At 47.2% G+C, this 20,101-nt stretch overlaps 1 protein-coding gene across 7 annotated transcripts in view; it reads left to right on the top strand.

Annotated features, from left to right (window-relative positions):
• The window catches only part of RXRA (retinoid X receptor alpha), a 128,247-nt gene that overhangs the window by 53,446 nt on the left and 54,700 nt on the right, over positions 1-20,101 (top strand). For 4 of the 7 annotated variants that reach the window (XR_014003921.1, XM_081178786.1, XM_081178787.1 and 1 more), the window contains exon 2: positions 3,623-3,703. The exons of the other annotated variants lie outside the window; for them this stretch is intronic. Coding sequence is in view for 3 of the 4 variants with exons in the window: in XM_081178786.1 (XP_081034912.1) it covers positions 3,623-3,703 (81 nt within the window). In the remaining variant the exon portion in view is untranslated. The remainder of the gene's footprint in view (positions 1-3,622; positions 3,704-20,101) is intronic. 7 annotated transcript variants of the gene reach the window in all.

Below are 20,101 nucleotides of genomic sequence, written 5' to 3' on the forward strand. Positions count from 1 at the left end.
CCATAGCGGTGCAAGGGCGTATCTCTCTGCACTTGAACCCTTGTTTGCGAGTCACACATGCAGCCCCCTCTCCAGGGTGCACAGGAAGGAAGCCCCCCATGCTCCAACGACAAAGCCATGTGGAGGGTCACGCAGCAGGACTCCTTTCTCTGCCAGAGTGAAGATGTGCCTGGCGTGAGAGGAGAGACAGTGGCCCAGACCTTGCCCCCCACCCCCCGTTGCCAGAGCTGCCACCAGTTTCCCAGGGGCAGCTGTGGGCGAGCCCGGTTCCTGCACATGTGGCCAGGGCACGGTTGGTTGTGGCTGCACACAGTGAGCAGCAGGAGTTTAAAGTCTGGTGGAGGTGATGCCTCCAGAGCTGGGAAGGCGAGTCAGCTGAAGATTGAGGCAAGCGAGGCAGCAGCAGGAGGAGGTGGCAGCACACAGTTCAGAGTTGTTTCCAGGTGCATTGGAGGAATGACACCAGGAGGGGAGCTTCCCGGCCTCTGCTGCTGGTTTGGCTCGGTTCCCCCTCCCTCTGCCCCGTTTAATTCTAGGCAGTGCTGGATTAAACCCTGTGGAGGCCCCTAGACCAGTGTTTCCCAACCTTTTTTGGGCAAAGGCACACTTGTTTCATGAAAAAAATCTCGAGGCACACCACCATTACAGCCCCGTGACGTCAGCGCGCAGCGTCACGCCAGGAGGGACATGAATTGCTAGCAAATTACATAATCACCTCCTTGAGGGCTGGCTCATCTTCTCCGAAGGCAGAACCCCATTAATTAACAGCACAGACTCACACCATAGCCAAGACGAGGGGGGAAAACCACAGTCATGCACATGTGGGGGCTAAATGAGGACGAAGACCGGGCAGAGAGCAGGGTTCAAATCACCCCACCTGGCCAGGACAATCCCTGGGTGCTCCCTTGGGCCACTCGCCTGACCCACCTCGCAGGGCTGTTGTTGCGAGGATAACACGGGGAGAACCACGCGCACCCCCGGGAGCTCCTTGGAGGAGAAAGCGGGCGATGAATGCAATGCACGAAATATATGAGAGGCGACCAGGTTTTGCAGGTGAGGGGCCCCCGCCAGCCTCCGCTTCCAACACCCGGCGCAACGACGCCGAAGTTTCCCCCCGGGCTCGGCTCGGGGAGCAGCGCTGCTCCCCCCGGCTCCCCTTCGCCCTCCCGGCCCCTTCTGCCGCCCACTGGGGACCCCCCTCACCTCCCAAGTCTGGAGCGCCGGTGGAAGTTGCATGCATGCATGCAGGGCGCCGCCTTGCCATTGCATTGCACTGCACTCCATGCAACGCCTGCACGCATGCATTGCCTTGCACGCCCACCAAGGGGTCTCCCCGCGGTCCGATGCGTCCCCTCCGGCGCGGATGCAGCATTGCAAAAATAACACCCCCCCCGACGCAGCCCTACCTGGGGGGCAGCCTCCGCCGCCTCCGCGGGGATCCCCGGGCTCCATCCTGCCGCCCGATCTCCGCGGGGGCGTAGGCAGGCTGCGCGGGGTCTGCACGGAAGAGCCCCTGCCCGCCCGGCCGCCGCCGCTGCGCTCATTCCATGGCTGGCGCTTCAAACAAAACGCCCGGCCCGCCAGGCCACGCTGGGAAACGTAGTTCGCGCACCCCGTGCGGGCGCGGAGCCCAAGGGCGAGGGGACTACGGATCCCGGCAGCCCCCGCGCCGGGGACGGAGGGGGAGAGGCCGGGTGCAGGGATGGAGGGACGGGTGGGCGAGCGAGTGAGTGAGTGGCAGCTGCCAAGCCTTGGCCGAGAGCCAGGAAGGGCCTCCCCGGAGGAGGAGGAGGAGGAGGAGGAGGAGGGAGGCGCAGAGCGGGAGGGAGGGAGGGAACCCCAGGGGTCATCTAGTGACGGCGCCCCAATCGAAAATTTGACTTAAAAAAAAATCTTTCGAATTTTTTAATTTTTCCCGCGGCACACCAGGCAACATCTCGCGGCACACTAGTGTGCCGCGGAACAGTGGTTGGGAAACACTGCCCTAGACAGTAAAAACCCTGGGGGCTTCCCTCACACGCGTGCTCTAGTGGGAAAACATTGAACTAAGAAAGCTTGATTGCAATTTTCTTTCAATATCAACTCAATATTATATTGATCTTTTGTCTTGAAGCCCCTAAAAGGCATGGCCTACTCTACCTATTTGGTAATCCGACACTGATTTTTTCATGTGGGTGCCACCCCACACACCCCTTCCCTTCCTCCTGGAGAAAGAGCTGCCTCTTCCCAATTCTCTGAGGCCTTCTCTCCTCCTTCCTCTTGCCCAGCCACTCCCGGCTGGCCTGAAAACTTGGCTGGGGCTGCACGGGTGAGTGACGGGGTGGGTGGGCATGGCTTCCCCAAGGAAGGAGAGCGGGCACATGGGGGGACAGATCCCAGACCTGGGACCTCGCCAGTGAGGGGGCAGTGGGGGTGGGCAAGGCCAGGGAAGTGGCTGTGCAGTGGTGACAGCAAGGCAGGTGCACAGCAGTGATGCCTCTCCCTCTCCCAGAGCAAGAAAGGAAATGAAGTAAGTTTCTCGCAGGCACTTCTCTCCTTCTCAGTCCCGTGAGCGGAGAAGTCCTTGCAGCTTTCCCTGTAGCTGCAGAACTGGGCAGCCCGCTTCGGACCCATTGACTCTGAAGGAAACTCTGCCGAGTTTCAGCTGGGTTGGCTGAGTGTGCGCAGGATGGCTTGTCAGCCGCATCCTTCCTTCCAGCTTTGTGTGTGTGGCCCCGTTCCCCCAATCCACACTTGGCTGCATGAGGTGGACCTGGGTGCAGATGACGCGGGTGAGAAGCATTATCACAAAGCAGCTCATAGGCTTTTGTCAGCAAGTCAGGTGTCATCTTTGTCTGTTTTAGCCTTGGGTTAGGCTCAGTAGTTGTCCCATTTTCGTATTTGGATTTGTGGGTGGCAAGTGATGAAAATTCCATCTTGTATGGGTATGTGAAAAATAAAACATATTTCCCCCCTCATCACCATCATCGTCCATAGATAATACTATTTCCACTTTTGCTGTGTGTGTTTTTCCTTCTTTCATACTGGGACAAGTGAATTGTTGCAAGAGCAAGCTACAGTCAAGCAATGTAGCTGAGATAATAGAATCGTAGAATTGTAGCGTTGGAAGGGACCCTGAGGGTCATCTAGTGAACACGCTAGTGAATAGATATTCTGCTGTGGCTACTGTAAGCCAGGTTTAAGGTGCGATTTGGTTTATATAGCTTGAGTTTCTAACATCTAACTGGACATCAGGGAGACGACTTCACTTTTTTAAAATGGCCTGCTTTCTAAAAACATCAATGCAAGTTTAAATCTGTTTTTAGTCTCCTGTTATTTGGAAATCGTAATTCTTTTTGGTAACTTTTATTGTTTTATCTGTTTTGCAAACTGCTTTGAGGTTGTTGATTTTACAACTGGCATGCAGAGATAGACTGCCTCTGGGCATAGGGGTACCATTCTCAGCTATCATAATTGAATCAGACCAAAAGTCCATGGTGCACACAAGAAAGCTTTGGTTATTAAGCCCAGTGTGCTGCTGAGCCTAGGTGAGGGGGAAAGCCAGGATCACACCTATTGACTAGCACCACATGGGGGGTGTGTGTGAAATGCATCTCTTAATCCTCTCCTGTTCTTTTCCTAGCCTCCCCAGCGCCCTCAGATCCATCAGCCATTCTGCAACGCCGCTGGCAAGCCTTGGCTCAGCAAACAGTCCATCAGGAGAGTGAGTTATCCTCACCCTGTGCCCTCCTTGCCATTATGTCTGGAAATATTAACACCACAAATCATGCCACCACGTGGCTTTTTTGTACTTAGTGTATAAGCCCTTTCTGACATTCCCAAGAGAGAGAAAGGCAATCTTCTTCCTTCACAAGAGATCCTGCCCTGTGGCTTAGGGGTGGAGTCAGGCCCAGAGTTAGTCCAAATCAGAGCAGATTGACTGAAAACAAAGGACATGGCCAACTTCAATCTGTTGATTCCAGTGGGTCTACTTTGAGCATTTCTTAGCTGGTTGTCAACCTTTAGGCTGCTTGGCTAGCTCTGAGATGCAGAGAGTTCCCCATACAGAAGACAGAGGTGTTTGTTTGGGGTGGGGGATTAAAGGGGGGGGGGAATCTGACAATTTTGACTTTTCTTCATTTTGCATTTTTCTGTTTTCCATATTTCCTTATCATTTTTTAAAAAAAAATCCTCATGAAAATTCACCAGCGATTTAGTTCAAATGTTTCTTAATAGATCCATGTTTATGTGCCATTTTGCCTTAAATACACCTCATTGCAAACCAATTTCCCCCTAACATAATGTGATTTTTGCATGCTATTTCCCAACAAATATATACATTTTAATGCACCACAGTATGTGGATCTTGCATGTTTCTTGACTGGAGAAATGCATTGCAAAATTCAGAGGCGACTGTAGTTCTGAAGGAAGGCTGGGCTTGGATTTGCAAATTCTTTCCTAAAGCACTTTTTAAGACTTCTGGAAAGAGAATTGCAGATGAATGAAGCACCAGCAAAAGCCAGTGTGGCAAAAGAATCTGTAGGTGCCTGAGTTTTCCTCCATCCTTCTGAGCTTGAACCTTGAACTTTTTTTGAAAGCAGAATACTCTTAAGCTTTGGTTCCATTTGCTGGGCCTGAAATGAGACAATGGTTTCTGATTTTCACATAGGGATTAATTAATTCAGCCACCCAGAGATGATTCTTTTCATCTCCAAATTGGTGGTGTGGTAAATGGGCGCTGGGCTTAGTTTTCATGATTTTAAGCTCTAATTGAATTGTCACAGAGGGTACACTTTTTGCATTTTGTTGCCCTCTAACCACACCTTCCACAAACCCTGTGTACCAATAAACTTGGGCTAACCCTCCCGCATCCAGCAAACTGGTTGATGAAAACTATTGCCGTCATAAAGTCAGTCATAAGCTCCTGCAATAACTATTTTGTAGTCCAAACAATAATGCAAATTTCTGTTTCTATAGTTGCTAGCTAGCAGCTGATTGGTGGCCTGGATAACAGATATATTTATTTATTATTTTGACACACACTCTCTCTCTCCCTCTTTTTCTCCCTCCCCCCCTTTTTTGTGTGTATGTGTTTTAAGCAAGGAGCAATAAAAACTGGAAGGGGGGGCTGAGATTCCTGCACTTCAGGGGGTTGGACTAGATGACCCTTGGGGTCCCTTCCAAATCTCATAGAGTCTATGATTCTATGAAATCATGGAAAGCTGATGGCAGTCAGTGTAGACAATACTGAGGTAGGTGAACTTGAGTTAGAGGAGTATTGAACCAGAAAATATTTGGAGAATGGAGAATATTTAAGGATTATATAAGATCATATTGTACCAATCACACCATATCAGCAGAACCTGAGTGATACTTGTAAGCACAACAAATACCGTTTGTGGAGTAGATGGGAACAATATTAAAGAATATAAAACTGTGTGGGAAAAACAACAACAGTATAAACAGCACAATGAGAATGATTGGAAGACTTGTTTTGTTAGAAGTTTTTTTAAGTGTTTAATTAAGTATTAATTAGGAAGATTAATTTTTTATGTACATAAATTTGCTTTTTCTTCTTTCTTTTTTCTGTATTTTCTTTTCTTTTTTCTTGTTTTTTCATTAATTTTCTTTTTCTAGTATGAGATTGTAAATTCTTTGTAAATTCTTTGTATAAGTATGTAATTTAAATTAGTAAAGATTATTAAAAAAAGAAAGAAAAGAAATTGGGAGCGGTGGTGGTCGACCTTGTCGTTCACCTCAGGCAACAAAAAGTTTTGGATCAGCTTTGCATCTGAGTTCTGAGAAGCCAACAGTACTGGTGATCAGGGACATGAAGAAAAGGGGTAACCATGGGAACAAACGATGCACAGGCTGATGTTCTGAGGTAAAACGCAATTTCTTCATTTTTTGAAAAGCTATTGTACAGAAGAATTCCTCTTGAATCCTCCTCAGGAAAGGTGGTTGTTGTGTGTGTTTTGTATACTTGCAGAGCAAAGTATGCGTACATACTTCTCTCTAGGGTTCCTGAGGTAATTTAGAAATATTTCAAATAAGTGAAAAATAAAAACCAGCAAATATGGATAAATAGATAGATAGTTAAAGAAAAAATTAAGAAGGCCACAGCCTATTCAACAAAAAGGAGCATGGGAACAAGGTAAATGACCTTATATACTGAAATGTGAAAACTTCTTACTGAAGAAAAGTCCATCTAGCATCTAGCACAGTAATGTTGACAGTGACAGGGGTATATTGCCCTTCCTTACCTGGAGATGTGGCTGGGGATTGAAGCTCCATCCTTCGCATTAAAGACAGCTGTTCTGCCACTAAGCCACTGCCCTTCCCCTAAAAATAAAGTGAGATTCTAGTCCTCATTGCTTTAAGCAAGGGGCTGGATTGAACCTGGAAACTTCCGTACACCAAACAGATGCTCAAATTCTGAGCTAAGGTCTCTCTCCTGCCCCAGATCTCTCTGATCCGATACTCCTTCTCCATTGTCTGTTAGGAAGAGCTTTGCTGTGTTCAGCCATAAACACATTAGCATGAAGCTAATGGATCAGGCCAATGGACTATCTAGGCCAGTCTCCTGTGCTCACAGAAGCCCATTATGGGAAACCCACAAGCAGGATTTAAGCACAACAGCAACTCCCCCCGCCACATGGTTTCCAGCAACTGGTACTCAAAAGCAACCACGGAGGCAATGCCTAGCCGTCGTGGCTTGTAGCCATTGATACCCCTCTTCCCCATGAATTTGTCCTATCCTCTTTTAAAGCTGTCCAAGATGGCCGCCATTACTGTCTCCTGTGGAAAGGAGTCCCATAGTTTACAATGCAGGAAGAAGGAACTTTTTAGCTTGTCTCAAATCATCCGACATTCAGCTTCATATGATGTCCACAAATTCCAGTCTTATGAGGGTGGGGCGTTTTTCTCCATCCACTTTCTCCATGCCATGCATCATTTTATAACCTTTAGCCCTTGCTTTGCAGTAGGGAGGTTATATCCTAAGCAGTTCCTGCCCTCCGCAGTCCCATCAGGCTTTTGCCATCTCTTTCTGGAGGACACAAAAGCCTTGGGACACGCAGGCCTCAGTTGGTTAGGCTCCAGCCCTGCCACAGCCTTGTTGCTGTGGGAACTGCAATGAGGTCGTTTAGCTGAATAATGCACACAGAACTTGTGATTATGGGTGGTGATGAGGTGACCGTAGCAGATTATAACAGCGAAAAAGAGAATGGAGACTTCCTGGGTTGGTTGGTTGGTTTGTTTGTTTTTCTCAGGTAGTTTCACTGTTGTTTTTAAAAGGCAGAACTTGCAGCTTTGCTAGACTTCTGGCAGAATTTTAGAGCTGGAAGGCACCCTGGGGAATCACAGCTAATCACTGTTGCTCAACATTTGCCAGGTTTTCACTTGTGGACAATGTTTAATTAAATATTCTTTATAAATTTCCCATTCTTTTTTATATCTTTGGCTGTCTCCTAATTGTCAATTTTGCTAATTCGAGATATTCAAACAATTTCTCCTGCCATTCCTCTTTTGATGGTATCATTTCGCCTTTTCATTTTTTGGCGACCGGTATTCTCGCTGCTGTTGCAGCGTATAAGAATATTATTCTTTTTTCCTTAGGCAGGAAAAAATGGCGGAGAAGGAGATTTTAAGTAAACCCTAGGAAGAACTTTCTGAAGGCAAGAGCTGTTCAACAGCAGAATGAACAACCTAGGAAGGTAGTGGACTCTCCTTCACTGGAGATTTTTAAGCAGAGGTTGGATGGCCACCTGTCAGGGATGCTTTAGCTGGGATTTCTGCATTGTAAGTGGTCGAGCCAGATGATCCTTGGGTTCCTTTCCAGCTCTACAGTTCTGTGTTTCTTTCTGGTTGGCCACAGTGATAACAGGGTGCTGGACTAGATGAGCCCCCATTTGGCCTATTCTACCAGGCCTCTTCTTATATTCTTAAGTGATTGCATGTCTATACACTCACGACAAATTTACCTTTGAATCGGTGCTTGATCTACCCACTTTGGGAAGACGGCTGCCTCTTGTACAAAGGACATTCAGGATCCTTCTGCCTTCCATGTGTTCTGCTGGTCTTCCCTGGTTGAACTGGCCTCTGGCTCTCATTTTGCCTGATTTCCAAGCCATTCCCAGCTTCCTCAGCAGCGAACAGAGCTCCACTCCTGTCTTCCCACGGCACTACATTTGGAAGATGTTACTTCCTGGGGCAAAGATGGAGGGCATGTCTCCCTCTTGGCGCCACCTCTACCCTCTGGGAGAGATTAGCACGGTAGCGAAAGGAGGACCCCCCCCTTTCCCTATATGATTTTGTGTAAGGTTGGCAGACGTCACCGTTTCCCGGTGACAGTCCCTGGATTCACAAATCAGTCCCCATACAAAATTCATTGAAGTTGAACAGTGTCCCCGGATTCATTGAAAAAAATCTGGTAACCTTAATTTTGTGTAAAAATGTGTGTTGAGTGGGTGGGGAGCATGGCAGCTCATAACTCACCCATTAAACAGGTAGATTGATGGATTACATTACTTCCCTTGCCCTTCAGCCCCTCGGGAGTTCTAGGGTGATTCAGAAACACACACACACACACCACTATAAGAGATAGCAGAAGAGCATTGGCATGTTCATCTGTGAACAAATCCCTTTGGTAATAGCCTTAAAAATACTTTTGTCACAGCCATCAGGCTACTGTAGTGAGTTTGTGTGTGCGAGAGAGAGTAAGAGAGAGAAAGAAATAAAGTGTGTCACAGAATTGTAAAGTTGGAAGGGATACCAAGGGTCTTCTAGCTAAACCCCTTTGCAATGCAGAAGAAAGTGTGTGTGTGTGTGTGTGTGAGAGAGAGAGAGAGAGAGAGAGAGAGAGAGAGAGAGAAAAGTCTGAGAAAAACTAGCAATTCTAGCTAGTGTCCAAGTGGAGGTCTGCGTCTCAGTGGCAGAGCATCTACTTTTCAGGTATCAGGTCCCAGGTTCAATCCCTGATTATATATCCAGGTAGGGCTGGGGATGTCCCCTTCTTGAAACCCTGGAAAGCCACTGCTGCCAGTCAGTGTTGACAGCACTGAGCTTGATGGACTGACAGTCTGGCTCAGTATGAGGCAGTTTCCTATGTTACTATTAACTCCCACCCTTCAGTCAGAACTCTGAGGATGATAGATTCTGACTTTAATTTTAGTGGAAGGGTGTAAACATATGTTCATAGGAAGAGCCTGCTGGATCAGGCCAGTGGCCCATCTAGTCCAACATCCTGCTCTCACAGTTGCCACTCAGATGCCCATGATGGGAAGCCCACCAGCAGGACTTGAGCACAAGAGAACTCTCACCTCCTGCAGTTTCCAGCAACTAGGATTCAGAAGTGTGACTGCCTTTGGCTGTGGATTTTAATGGAACACCTAGCATTTTGTTGATTAAATCTACCATTGCCACCTGGAGGCTTCAGGATGAGACAGTGGCTCTGTGTTCAGGCAAATGGACCTAGGAGTTAAATTGTTTTCCTTGATGCGTGAGAGCAGTACACCCTGTCCTGCCAAGGGGAGCAGAGTCCAGCCGTTCTTGTGAGTTTGCTTCCTTCCCTTGACGATCCCAGGAAGTCCAAAGTTCACACACACAGTGGACACCCTTGCAGGATTTCCAACAATCTGTCATTCTCTTCCTTGTCTGGAAGGTGAGAAGGGTGTTGCCACTGATGCAAAGTTTTCAGGTGCTTCCTTCTGAATGTCCTGTGCAGAATTGGGGACTGCCGCTGCTCCAGATAAACAGGATCTTTCCTGTAAATGTTTGGCTTCTTTTTTCTTTTCCCCCCTAAAGTGCAAATTCCTATTCCTTGTGAAGGAAAATCAAGAATCTTATAAAGTCACTGGGCACCAGACATTAAAAGCACACGTTTCTCTCCAAAGAATCATGGGAACTGTAGTCTAAGAATGCTGGGAACTGTAGCTATGTGAGGGCTGAACTATAATTCTCAGGATTCTTTAGTGGAAGCCATGTGCTTTCAAGGTACAGCCGATGTTCATTGGAGCTGCTCACAGTCGATCTGTGATATGTTAACTCTTCTCAAGAAGAGGTTGGCCCACAGTCATTTTGGTGCACGATGGAGAAAAACCCACATTGCACCTCCTACTCGGAAACAGTGCTTTCAATCAGAGTTGCTCCCATATAAGTGTCTTCGGTAGGGATGGAGAAGGTGTTTCTGGCCCAAGGAAACTTTCTGGGGGCCAAAGTGCGGAACTCTCTCCCCAAGGAGGCAGTGATGGCCACCAACTTTAAAAGAGGATTGAACAAATTGGTGGAGGAGAAGGCTAACAGTAACACTTCTGAATGCCAGTTGCTGGAAACCACAAGAGGGGAGATGGCCTTGTGCTTGTGGGCTTCCCATGTGATTGGCCACTGAGAACAGGACAATGGACTAGATGGGGCCACTTTGTCCTAGTCAGCTAGGGCTCGTCCTTTGTTCTCTTGCAGTATTGAGGCCTAAGTGCCCTTCCCGGGCCAGCAACTTGGTGTTGTGCTGCTTGGCTCTTGGGATGCCATGAACAAAATCAGGCTATGCATGTGTGTGTGTGTGTGTGAGAGAGAGAGAGAGAGAGAGAGAGGAGGAGGAGGGAGGGCACATTTGACATGAACCCGATACCAAGGGTTGATGCAGGAGGAAGCGATCATGGTATCAGGGAAATAAAACCCATCGAGGGATAATAGGATCCAGCTGGGGAAGGAGTGTCTTTTACCAGTTGTGACAGGTGATGTCTTTTCCCTGACTGGATGTTTGGTTTCATGTGGCTCAACTGAAGACTGCAGCGCTAGTTGGTGGAGGTCCACCATGGTGCTCTATGGTCTCTTTCCACGGCTGATGACATTGCCTCTGGGATGTCTTTCAAAGCCACTTTAAGTGGAAGATGAAAAGTCCCATTTTAATAGCTATGTAAAGATCTTGACTGGTAAAGCTTCTGGGAATCAAGGAGGGGAAAGAGGTTAGCACCCCCCTATCCACCAGAGAGATCTCCTAGGGCAGAAGTTCCCCAAAACTTGTTACAGGTCTTTGAATGCCAAGATTCAAGATGACCACTGAAGAAATCAGATGTGTGGTCCTGGAAGTCATCTTCCTAAGAATTTTGTTTCCAGAACTCCTTTTGCTGAGAATCCTCCTTCCAGAATTCCCCTAGAACCTGACTTTTTGTACAAGTTTCTTGGCTTCAGAACTGCATCCTAAAACTCGGAAAGGTGTGAATTTCTTTCCCTGCCCCCCCACCTTTGCCCAGGTAGATTCACAGGAGAATGAAGGAGTGTATTAGGATGAATAGATTTGCAGACAGGTGTGCATAAGTTACTACACCGTTAAATACTTCTGAAACCTGCAGGCATATGTACCATTTGTCATTCAGAGTTCAGCTGTGGAGAAGAGGGCATTTTTGTAGGAGAAAAACAGGAAAAAATTGCTGCACTCTGGAAACATGTGATTGAGGTTTGGCATCAGATGCGAGCTTTGGATTAAGTGCTGGCCATTGACAGTGGCAGCTGAGGGGCTGATGATTCCAACATTGTAGTGCATTGTTAAACTTCAGAACTCACTCCCACAGGAGGCAGTGGTAGCCACCAAACAATACGGCTTTAAAAGAGGATAAGAAAGTGAGGGAGGTGGCGGCAGCGGCTATTGATGATACTAGATGATCTGTCTCAATATAACACAGCTTCTGATATTAATAATAATATGTTCCTATTTCATAGAATCATAGAATTGTTGAGTTGGAGGGGACCCTGAGGATCATCTAGTCCAACCCCCTGCAATGCAGAAATATGGAGATCAAACCTGCCACCTTAGCATTATCAGCACTACACTCTAACCAACTGAGCTGTTCATGTTCTCCCTAGAATCTTGACCTATGCTTAGGTGAAGCTTCACAGCTCAATGGTAGAGCACCTGCTTTGCATGCAGAAGGTCCTGGGTTCAATCCCCAGCATTTGCAGGTAGGGCTGGGAATGCCCCCTGCTTGAAAACCCAGAGAGCTTCTGCCAGTCAGTGCTGGCAATACTGAGGTAGATGGATCTGATTCATCAGAAGGGCAGCTTCCTACAAGCCTATTCAATTTGTCCTATTCTTCAGAACCACAAGGACTAGAATCTTTATTCTTAGGGGAAGGGTTGTAACTTGAGTATGTTTCTCCCATGCTTGCTGCCATCCAGGGATTGCTGTGGTTTAATATCCAAAGTGTCCATTTGCTCAGAGGGTAGGAAAAGAAAGTTATTGAGACAGAGGAGAAGAGAAAATAAAATTACAGTCTAATCCTGTAGATGACTCAAGGGTTTTTTGTTTTCTTTTTTAATGTGGATGACTCAGTGTCTCCTCAGCTAAAAGAGCTTGGTGTACTATGAAAAATAGACATTCTCTTTGTTTTTCTTCCTCATTAGCTGCACATATCTCTGTATACCAGGGAGTAAGTTGCAAACAATGGATGTTCTTTTAGCCGTCTTGTCACTGATGCTTGTACAGAACCACTGAAGAAGTTCTTCTTCTTCTTCTTCTTCTTCTTCTTCTTCTTCTTCTTCTTCTTCTTCTTCTTCTTCTTCTTCTTCTTCTGCAATCACTCGTAGCCGAGTAAGATTGTCTTCCATAAACACGGTTTTAACAATGAGTCCGTAAATGACTGCGGAGGACAATTCTGGATCCACACGTTCTTCCACAGTGGGGACATTAGTTTTCGGGTGGGAGTTGATCACGGTGTGGATTTGCCAAGCGTGCCTTCCTCTTAGCACGTCCTGCTAATTGCATCCTGAATTCGAGTGTCTTCAAAGCCCATGACACCTTTGGTAAAGGCTGTTCTCCAATTGCAGCGCCCGCAGGCAAGTGTTTCCTAATTGTTGGTGTTTATACTATACCACAGAGTCTAAACCACAGGTCTAAACCACAGAGCTTAGGCCTTGCCAATCGGAAGGTTGGCAGTTCGAATCCCCGCAACGGGGTGAGCTCCTGTTGCTTGGTCCCTGCTCCTGCCCACCTTACAGTTCAGAAGCACGTCAGTTCAGAAGCAATGTTTACCTTCCCGCTCTGGCGGGAAGGTAAACATTGTTTCCATGCACTGCTCTGGTTCTGCAGAAGCGGCTTAGTCATCCTGGCCACATGACCTGGAAGCTGTCTGCGGACAAACACCAGCTCCCTTGGCCTATAGAGCGAGATGAGCGTGCAACCCCAGAGTCGTCTGCAACTGGACCTAACGGTCAGGGGTACCTTTACCTTTATACTACATTTTTAAAAATTTGCCTTGAGAGAGTCTTTAAACCTCTTTTGTTGACCACATCACATTTGATGATGTGATGTCAGCTTCCATGGACTTGGCACCCTCTGGAAAGGAATCTTCCCTTCCAGGTCTCCTTCAGGAGTCCTTAACAAGAGAACTTTATTGTTTCATGTGTTAAAAACCTTTTATAAAATTGATTAAAACAAACCAACCAACCAACCACACACACATAAGATGAGTCTGCTGGGTCAGACCAGCAGCCCATCTAGTGCCACAGCATCCTCTCACAGTGGAGAACCAGATGCCTCAGAGGGAAACCACAAGCAGGATTTGAACACAAGAGCAGTGCTCTCCCCGCTCCGTGGTTTCCAGCAACTAGTATCCAGAAGTGTTTCTACCTCGAACTGGGAAGGCGAAGCGTAGCCATTGGGGCTAGTAGTCACTTTAGCTCTCTCCTCCATGAATTTGTCCAAATCCCTTCTCAAAGCCATCCAAGTTAGTAGCCATCATTGCCTCTTGAGTGAGTTCCATAGTTTAGCTCTGCGTTGCAGAGCAGGGCTCTCCTTACTTTTACCATGCTTTTATTGGGAATGAATTGTGCCCCATCCCTTGAAACACAGGCATGTGGGGTCGGAAGGGGGGATACTGACATTTAAACCTGCACAGTCAAGTCCCACCCCCCTGCCACTCTTATGCAGCACTGCAGCTCTGACCCAAATTGGGCTTTTGGTGATAGAATGCCCATTGTCTATTTGGTCCATTAGTGAGTGTTGGAAGGGGGGGGGCACACACAGGAGGACAAAGGACTTCTGTGTTTTTTTCCTGCACACCAAGATCCTCCGCCGAGGAGACACTGAGTCATTGGCATTAAAAGCCAGACTTCATATGTACGCTGTTGGGGTCTGAACTGGCAGTGGCTGAACAGGGATAAATGGATGGAGATGTCAACCTGGTGTGTGGCAAGAGAGAACATTTATATCCTAGGGATTGTTAGGAAAGGAATTGAAAATGAAACTCCTGCTATCCTTATGCCATTACACACATCTATGGTGTGACCACAGTTAGATTACTGTTCACAGTTACGGTCGGCTTGCCTCAAAAAGGATATTGTAGAGTTGGAACAGCTTCAGAAAAGGGCCACCCATACGTACCAATCTTGATGTGTATTTTATGGTTGGTGTAAACTGATTAGCAGGTAAATTGCTTTTAGCCTACATAGAAGTAAAACACATAAAACAGATACGCTCCTTGGAATACTGTGTCCAATTCTGGGCACCACAATTTAAGAAGGATATTGACAAGCTGGAACTTGTGCAGAGGAGGAGGGCGACCAAGATGATGAAGGGTCTGGAAACCAAGCCTTATGAGGAATGGTTGAAGGAGCTGGGAATGCGTGGCCTGGAAAAGAGGAGATTGAGAGGAGATACAATAGCCATCTTCATACATCTAAAGGGTTGTTGCAGGGAAGATGGAGCAAGACTGTTTTTCCCTGCTTCGGAGAGTAGGACTCAAATTAATAGCTTCAAGTTATAAGAAAGGAGATTCTGGCTAAACATCAGGAAGATGTTTCTGTCTTTCTGACAGTAAGAGCTGTTTGACAGTGGAATGGACTCCCCTCGGGAGGTTGTGGGCTCTCCTTTATTCGAAGTTTTTAAGCAGAGCTTGGATGGCCACCTGTCAGGGATGTTTTAGTTGAGATTCCTGCACTGCAGGGGGTTGGACTGGATGACCCACAGGGTCCCTTCCAGCTGTACGATTCTGTGATTCTATGTTTATGTAGCAAATAACATTAGCTGCCGAGCCAGCTGATTTAAAAACTATTCAAAATAAAAAACTCATTAACACTAGAACAAACCGTGGAGTACAACGATGGAACAGCCTTGTTATCATCTTCACCCCAGGAATTGCAAGTGGGGAGAGTTGCGGTTGCCCTTAAGTCCTGCTTCTGGGCTTTCCATTGAAGCATCTGGTTGGCCACTGTGAAAACTGGATGCTGGACCATGTGATCCAGCAACCAGGCTTTTCTCATGTTCTTGGAAGTACAAGGTGGCTGGAGATTTTGGGTCCCTCGCTTCCTTTCACTTCCTTATTGAACCATGCCCTGGCAATTCACCAGCCATCACTGCTCAGCCGGATTTGGCACAGTAGGTCACAAGAGGTGCCAGCCCATCCCCCCTCCCTCATGGAATAAGAACAAAAGAACATAATAAGAGCCAAATAGATTAGGCTAATAGCACACCTACTGCAGCATCCTAGTTCCACAGTGGCCAACCAGATGCAAGCAGGACCTGAGCACGACAGCAGCTGTACCCTCGATAAGTTTGCTAGCAGAAGTGAGAAAAGGGGGGGGGAGTACTGGAGGGGACAGGTGAGGGAGAAAAGGTGGCGCCCATTGCATTAATAATGGAATCCCTGACATCCAGATTAGATTAGTAAAAGCGAGAGAGCATGGACTATTCTCATCTTTTACCCAGCATGCAACTTTAATGGCAAGATAATGAGGCAGAGTATTTATTTGTAAAAGATCTGGAGATATCACAGCTCAGTGGAGTCTCTGAAGAGTGATAAAGTTGCAAGGCACTCGCCTGCCACCATGACACCAGTCAGCTGAAACCTAAGATCTCCCTTTCACTGTTTATGGGTGGCTTTCTCTGCTCCCCCAAAATGTGTAGCCAGTGTTTCACCGCAGCAAACTTTTTGTTCAGCCAAAGACATTCCACGTGAACGACGGCCTCTTTCATTCTGCATTCTTTCAACGCCAGCGCAGCAAAAACTTGATTTGAGTAGAACGTGAATGGAATACAACATACTCATCACAAATAGTGGTAAATAAATGGAGAGTGTTAGCTTTCTAGCCTGGGGGGGGGGGTACTTAAAAAATAAATAAAAAGCCACAGTGCACAAGAGAACTACAAATTCATTTAGCACCGCCTCTTATGAAAGTTCTCCTGCATTGCAGGGTTTTTTTGCCTAGATGACCCTTAGGTTCCCTTGCAACTTTACAATTTTATTATTATGATGATTTTGGAAGGTGATGGCCTTTCTTTGGAGATTTTTAAAAGAGAGGTTGGATGTCCATCTGTCAGGGATTCTTTTTCTGTGCTTCTTGCATTGCAGGGGGCTGGACTAGATGACTCTTGGGGTCCCAACCCTACAATTCTATAATTCTACAGCCCATTGAATTCCTGTTGAACAGATAAGGGTTAGCAAATGCTTTGCCCCTTCAGCTGCCAAAAAGATCCTTACCTGCTGGATGCTGCCATTAATACCCCTCCCCACCCCCCCACCCCCGTTATTAATTGCAAGCTCTTTTTTTTGAGTGTTGTAGTGTTTTGTCCCAGCAATAAGGCTATCCCAAGCAAGTGTCCTCCTCACGTGACATGATTCAGCTTGCCTTGCGGTCTCGCTGGCAGATGAATCTCTATTGGGTGATATTTTTTTCTCTCCAAGCTGGTGATGACGGTGTGATGACCTTGATGAGATAATGCGTTGTTATTTTTGAACCATCAAAAGATTAGCACTATTGGGCTCTAGCAAGCAGGCTTATCAGGTGGGGTTTATCCCAGCTCAGAGCCTTGGCTCAAAAGATGTGTTTATGCTCTGGGCACAGGACATTCTAGGAAAATAATGCGAAGGATGAGGTTGTGCCTGATACGTTTTGAGGCAAATGTGATTAGACAGCAGATAAGATGAGCCACTCGAGAGATGGGCCCTTGTCATAGCCTTTTCCTTGACACAGTGGCATTGATGAGGGCTTTCTCAGCACAAAGGCACTCTCCTCTCCTGTGGTTCCCAGCAGCTGGTAAACAGAAGCATTACTGCCTCCAACCACGGAGGCAGAGCATAGCCATCAGGGCTAATAGCCATTAATTACAGTCATACCTCGGGTTAAATACGCTTCGAGTTGAGCGCGTTGGAGTTGTGCTCCTCGGCAACCCGGAAGTAACAGAGTGTGTTACTTCCTGGTTTTGCCACTTGCGCATGCGCTCAATATGACATCACGCGCATGCACGGAAGCGGCGAAAAGCGACATGCGCACAGACGTGCCGTTGCTTGTTACGTTTACCTCTAGATGCGAACGGGTCTCCGGAATGGATCCTGTTCGTATCTAGAGGTACCACTGTATTTCCATCTTTTTAATGCCATTCAGGTTGGTGGCCATCAGTGCCTCTGGTGGGAGTGAGTTCCATGGTTAACTTTGGGACTTTCTTTCATCCTTCCTGAATCTTCCAACATTCGGCTGCATCCTCTTTTAAAGCAACCCAAGTTAGTGGCCAAATTCCGTTCAAGGAACAGAACTTCCCTGCCCCCTCCCTTCTTCACCCCCCAAAAAAATCTGCTCTGGGAGTTTGGAGGAACCCATGTGTCTGATGGGCCTTGGTGAGAAGAGGCTGCTGGAGCAGACGGGCCATTGGCCTGATCCAGCAAGGCTCCTCTTATGTTCCTTGGGGTGCAACGAATGCATGGCATGATTGTCTTAGGTCCAATCAACCTTTTCTCGTGGAGACCTCCAATTCCCTTGGATGTGAGTAGTTAGCGAGGGAAGAGACGAGGGGAGGGAGTGTGCTTTGCCCATATTGGCCTCCTATTTCCCCTTTTCATGCCCTGTCATCTCCTCCCGCCTGGCTGGCAGCTGTTGTCTGGGAACGGTGGCTGGCATCTGACCCAGGAAATGCAGCCTTGGACAGCAGCCAAGTCGTCCACTTGATTCAAATACAGCTGGAACTGATCTGATTGAGAGAACGAATTGAGGCGGAGAGCGCCTGTTATCTAAGGCAGGATAGGGGTTCCTCTGCCTACTCCCTTCCTCCACTAGGCTTGTAGCCACTCTCTGAACTTCATTTATTTTGATTTATTAGGGAAAGCCTCTTCCCTGGGGGCTGTTGATTACAGTCTGCTGCATACGGGGTCTGGATTGTGCAAGATGGAGCGATAGTTCTGCTCCACCATTGGCTGCCAGGGTCCATGCCCAGGGTGCCCAAGGCTAGACCAGGGTGCCCAGCACTGATTATCAGCATACAGTAAGTGTGCTAACCCTAACAGCTTGCTGGATACCTGAATTCAAAAGGCCCTGAGACATGTTCTTATGTCTTAAAAGAAGAGCTGTAGTTCAGTGGTTTGAGCATTGGTTTGTAAGAATAATGTCCCAGCTTCAGTCTCCATTTGTAGGGCTGGAATCTCTGGACAAATCATTCCTTTGTTAAGAATCATGAGGTCTGGAATCTTACTTGATATTTTAGGGGAAGGACTGCAAGTCAGCGGTAGAACCAGGCTGCTCACCGGGGCAAGACATTTTGAGCAAGTGCTGGTTTTGACCTGTAATCCTTAAATGGTTCAGGACCGCAATCCCTCAAGAACCACCTCTCTCCATCTGAACCAACCCAGACCTTGCGACCATCTTCTGAGGCCCTTCTTCATGTGTCTCCTCCGAGAGGTCCAGAGGGTGGCAACACAAGAACGGGCCCTTTCTGCAGTAGCTCCCTGTTTGTGGAATGCACTCCCCAGGCAGGCCCACCGGGCCTCTTTGCTACATATCTTTAGATGCCAGGCAAAAAGGTTCCTCTTCAATAGGCTGATTAACATCCTATATGCTTTTTAATGTGCTTGTGGGGGGAGGGATTATTGTTTTGCCTTTTGCTTTTCTTGTTTTATCATGTGTGTTGTGTTTTTATCTTGTATATATGGGATCATCAGACAAAGGGCAGCCTACAAATTTAATAAAAAATAATAATAGTTATAACACCTGCCTTGCATGTAGAAGGTCCCAGGTTCGGTTCCCAGTGGCATATCCAGGTAGGAGAAAGCTCTGCCTGAGACATTTGAGAGCTGCTGCCTGTCAAAGTAGACAGTGCTGAGCTAGATGGACCCCATTGTCTGACCCTGTATAATGCTGCTTCCTATGTAAACATTAGGTCTCAAGTGGGTGGGCTGTAACTCAGTGGTGGAGCTTCAGCCCATTCTTCAGAATGGTGAGGATTAGAAACATACTCTTATGTTAAGGGATATTGCTCAGCAGCAGAGCACATGCTTTGCATTCAGAGGATCCTGGGTTCAGTCTTTGGCAATATCTAGGAAGGAAGCCTTACGAGGAACAGTTAAGAGTTGAGGGTGTTCAGCCTGGAGCAGAGGAGACTGAAAGGTGATATAATAGCCATATTCAATTATCTGAAGGGCTGTTATGTAGAAGATGGAACAAGGTTGCTTTCTGCTGCTCCAGAAAAGAGGACCCAAAACAATGGATTCAAATTCCAAGAAAGGAGATTCCAACTAACATCAGGAAGAACTTTCTGTTCAACAGTGGAGCAGACTTTTTGGAAGGCCATCTGTCAGGGACACTTTGTTATGTTGGCAGCTCTTATCTTCATGCACTTCCTTCTTATCGTAATATTGAGTGTCTTTTCCTCCCGTGCTTTGCCTGTGCCAAAAAAATCCAAACTCTGTCACATGCACACACAAAAGAGGCATGTTTTATTATATAGACATCAGCTGCCAAAACCGTTTCCCCTTTTCCATCACTCAGATGACAGCTTGCTTCTCACTGCCTCAGCTTCATACTCCCCACCACTTTCCAGGTCCTGTGTTGCTTTGCTCATTCACTGTTTTGTGCAAGCCATTGTTTACTGTGAAATCCAACCCAGCGAACCGTGACTTGCGCTTGGCCTCCGAGCCAGAATTTGAAACTGTGGTTTGACCCAACCAAAATCTGATTTGACTCTTTGCACTAGCACAAAATTCTTCCTGCTGTAGGGCTGATTCTGTGTTCACCTATTTTAGGCAAGCCTCTGGGGCCATGACCAGAGTTGGGCCACCTCATACTCACACAGGTGCACACAGGTACAGGGGCAGGGCACAGAGGGCCAACAGAACCCACCACACCAGGCCAGCCCTCACAGCTA

The sequence above is a fragment of the Podarcis bocagei genome, assembly GCF_964188305.1.
Source record: "Podarcis bocagei genome assembly, chromosome: Z".
Lineage (NCBI taxonomy): Eukaryota > Metazoa > Chordata > Lepidosauria > Squamata > Lacertidae > Podarcis > Podarcis bocagei.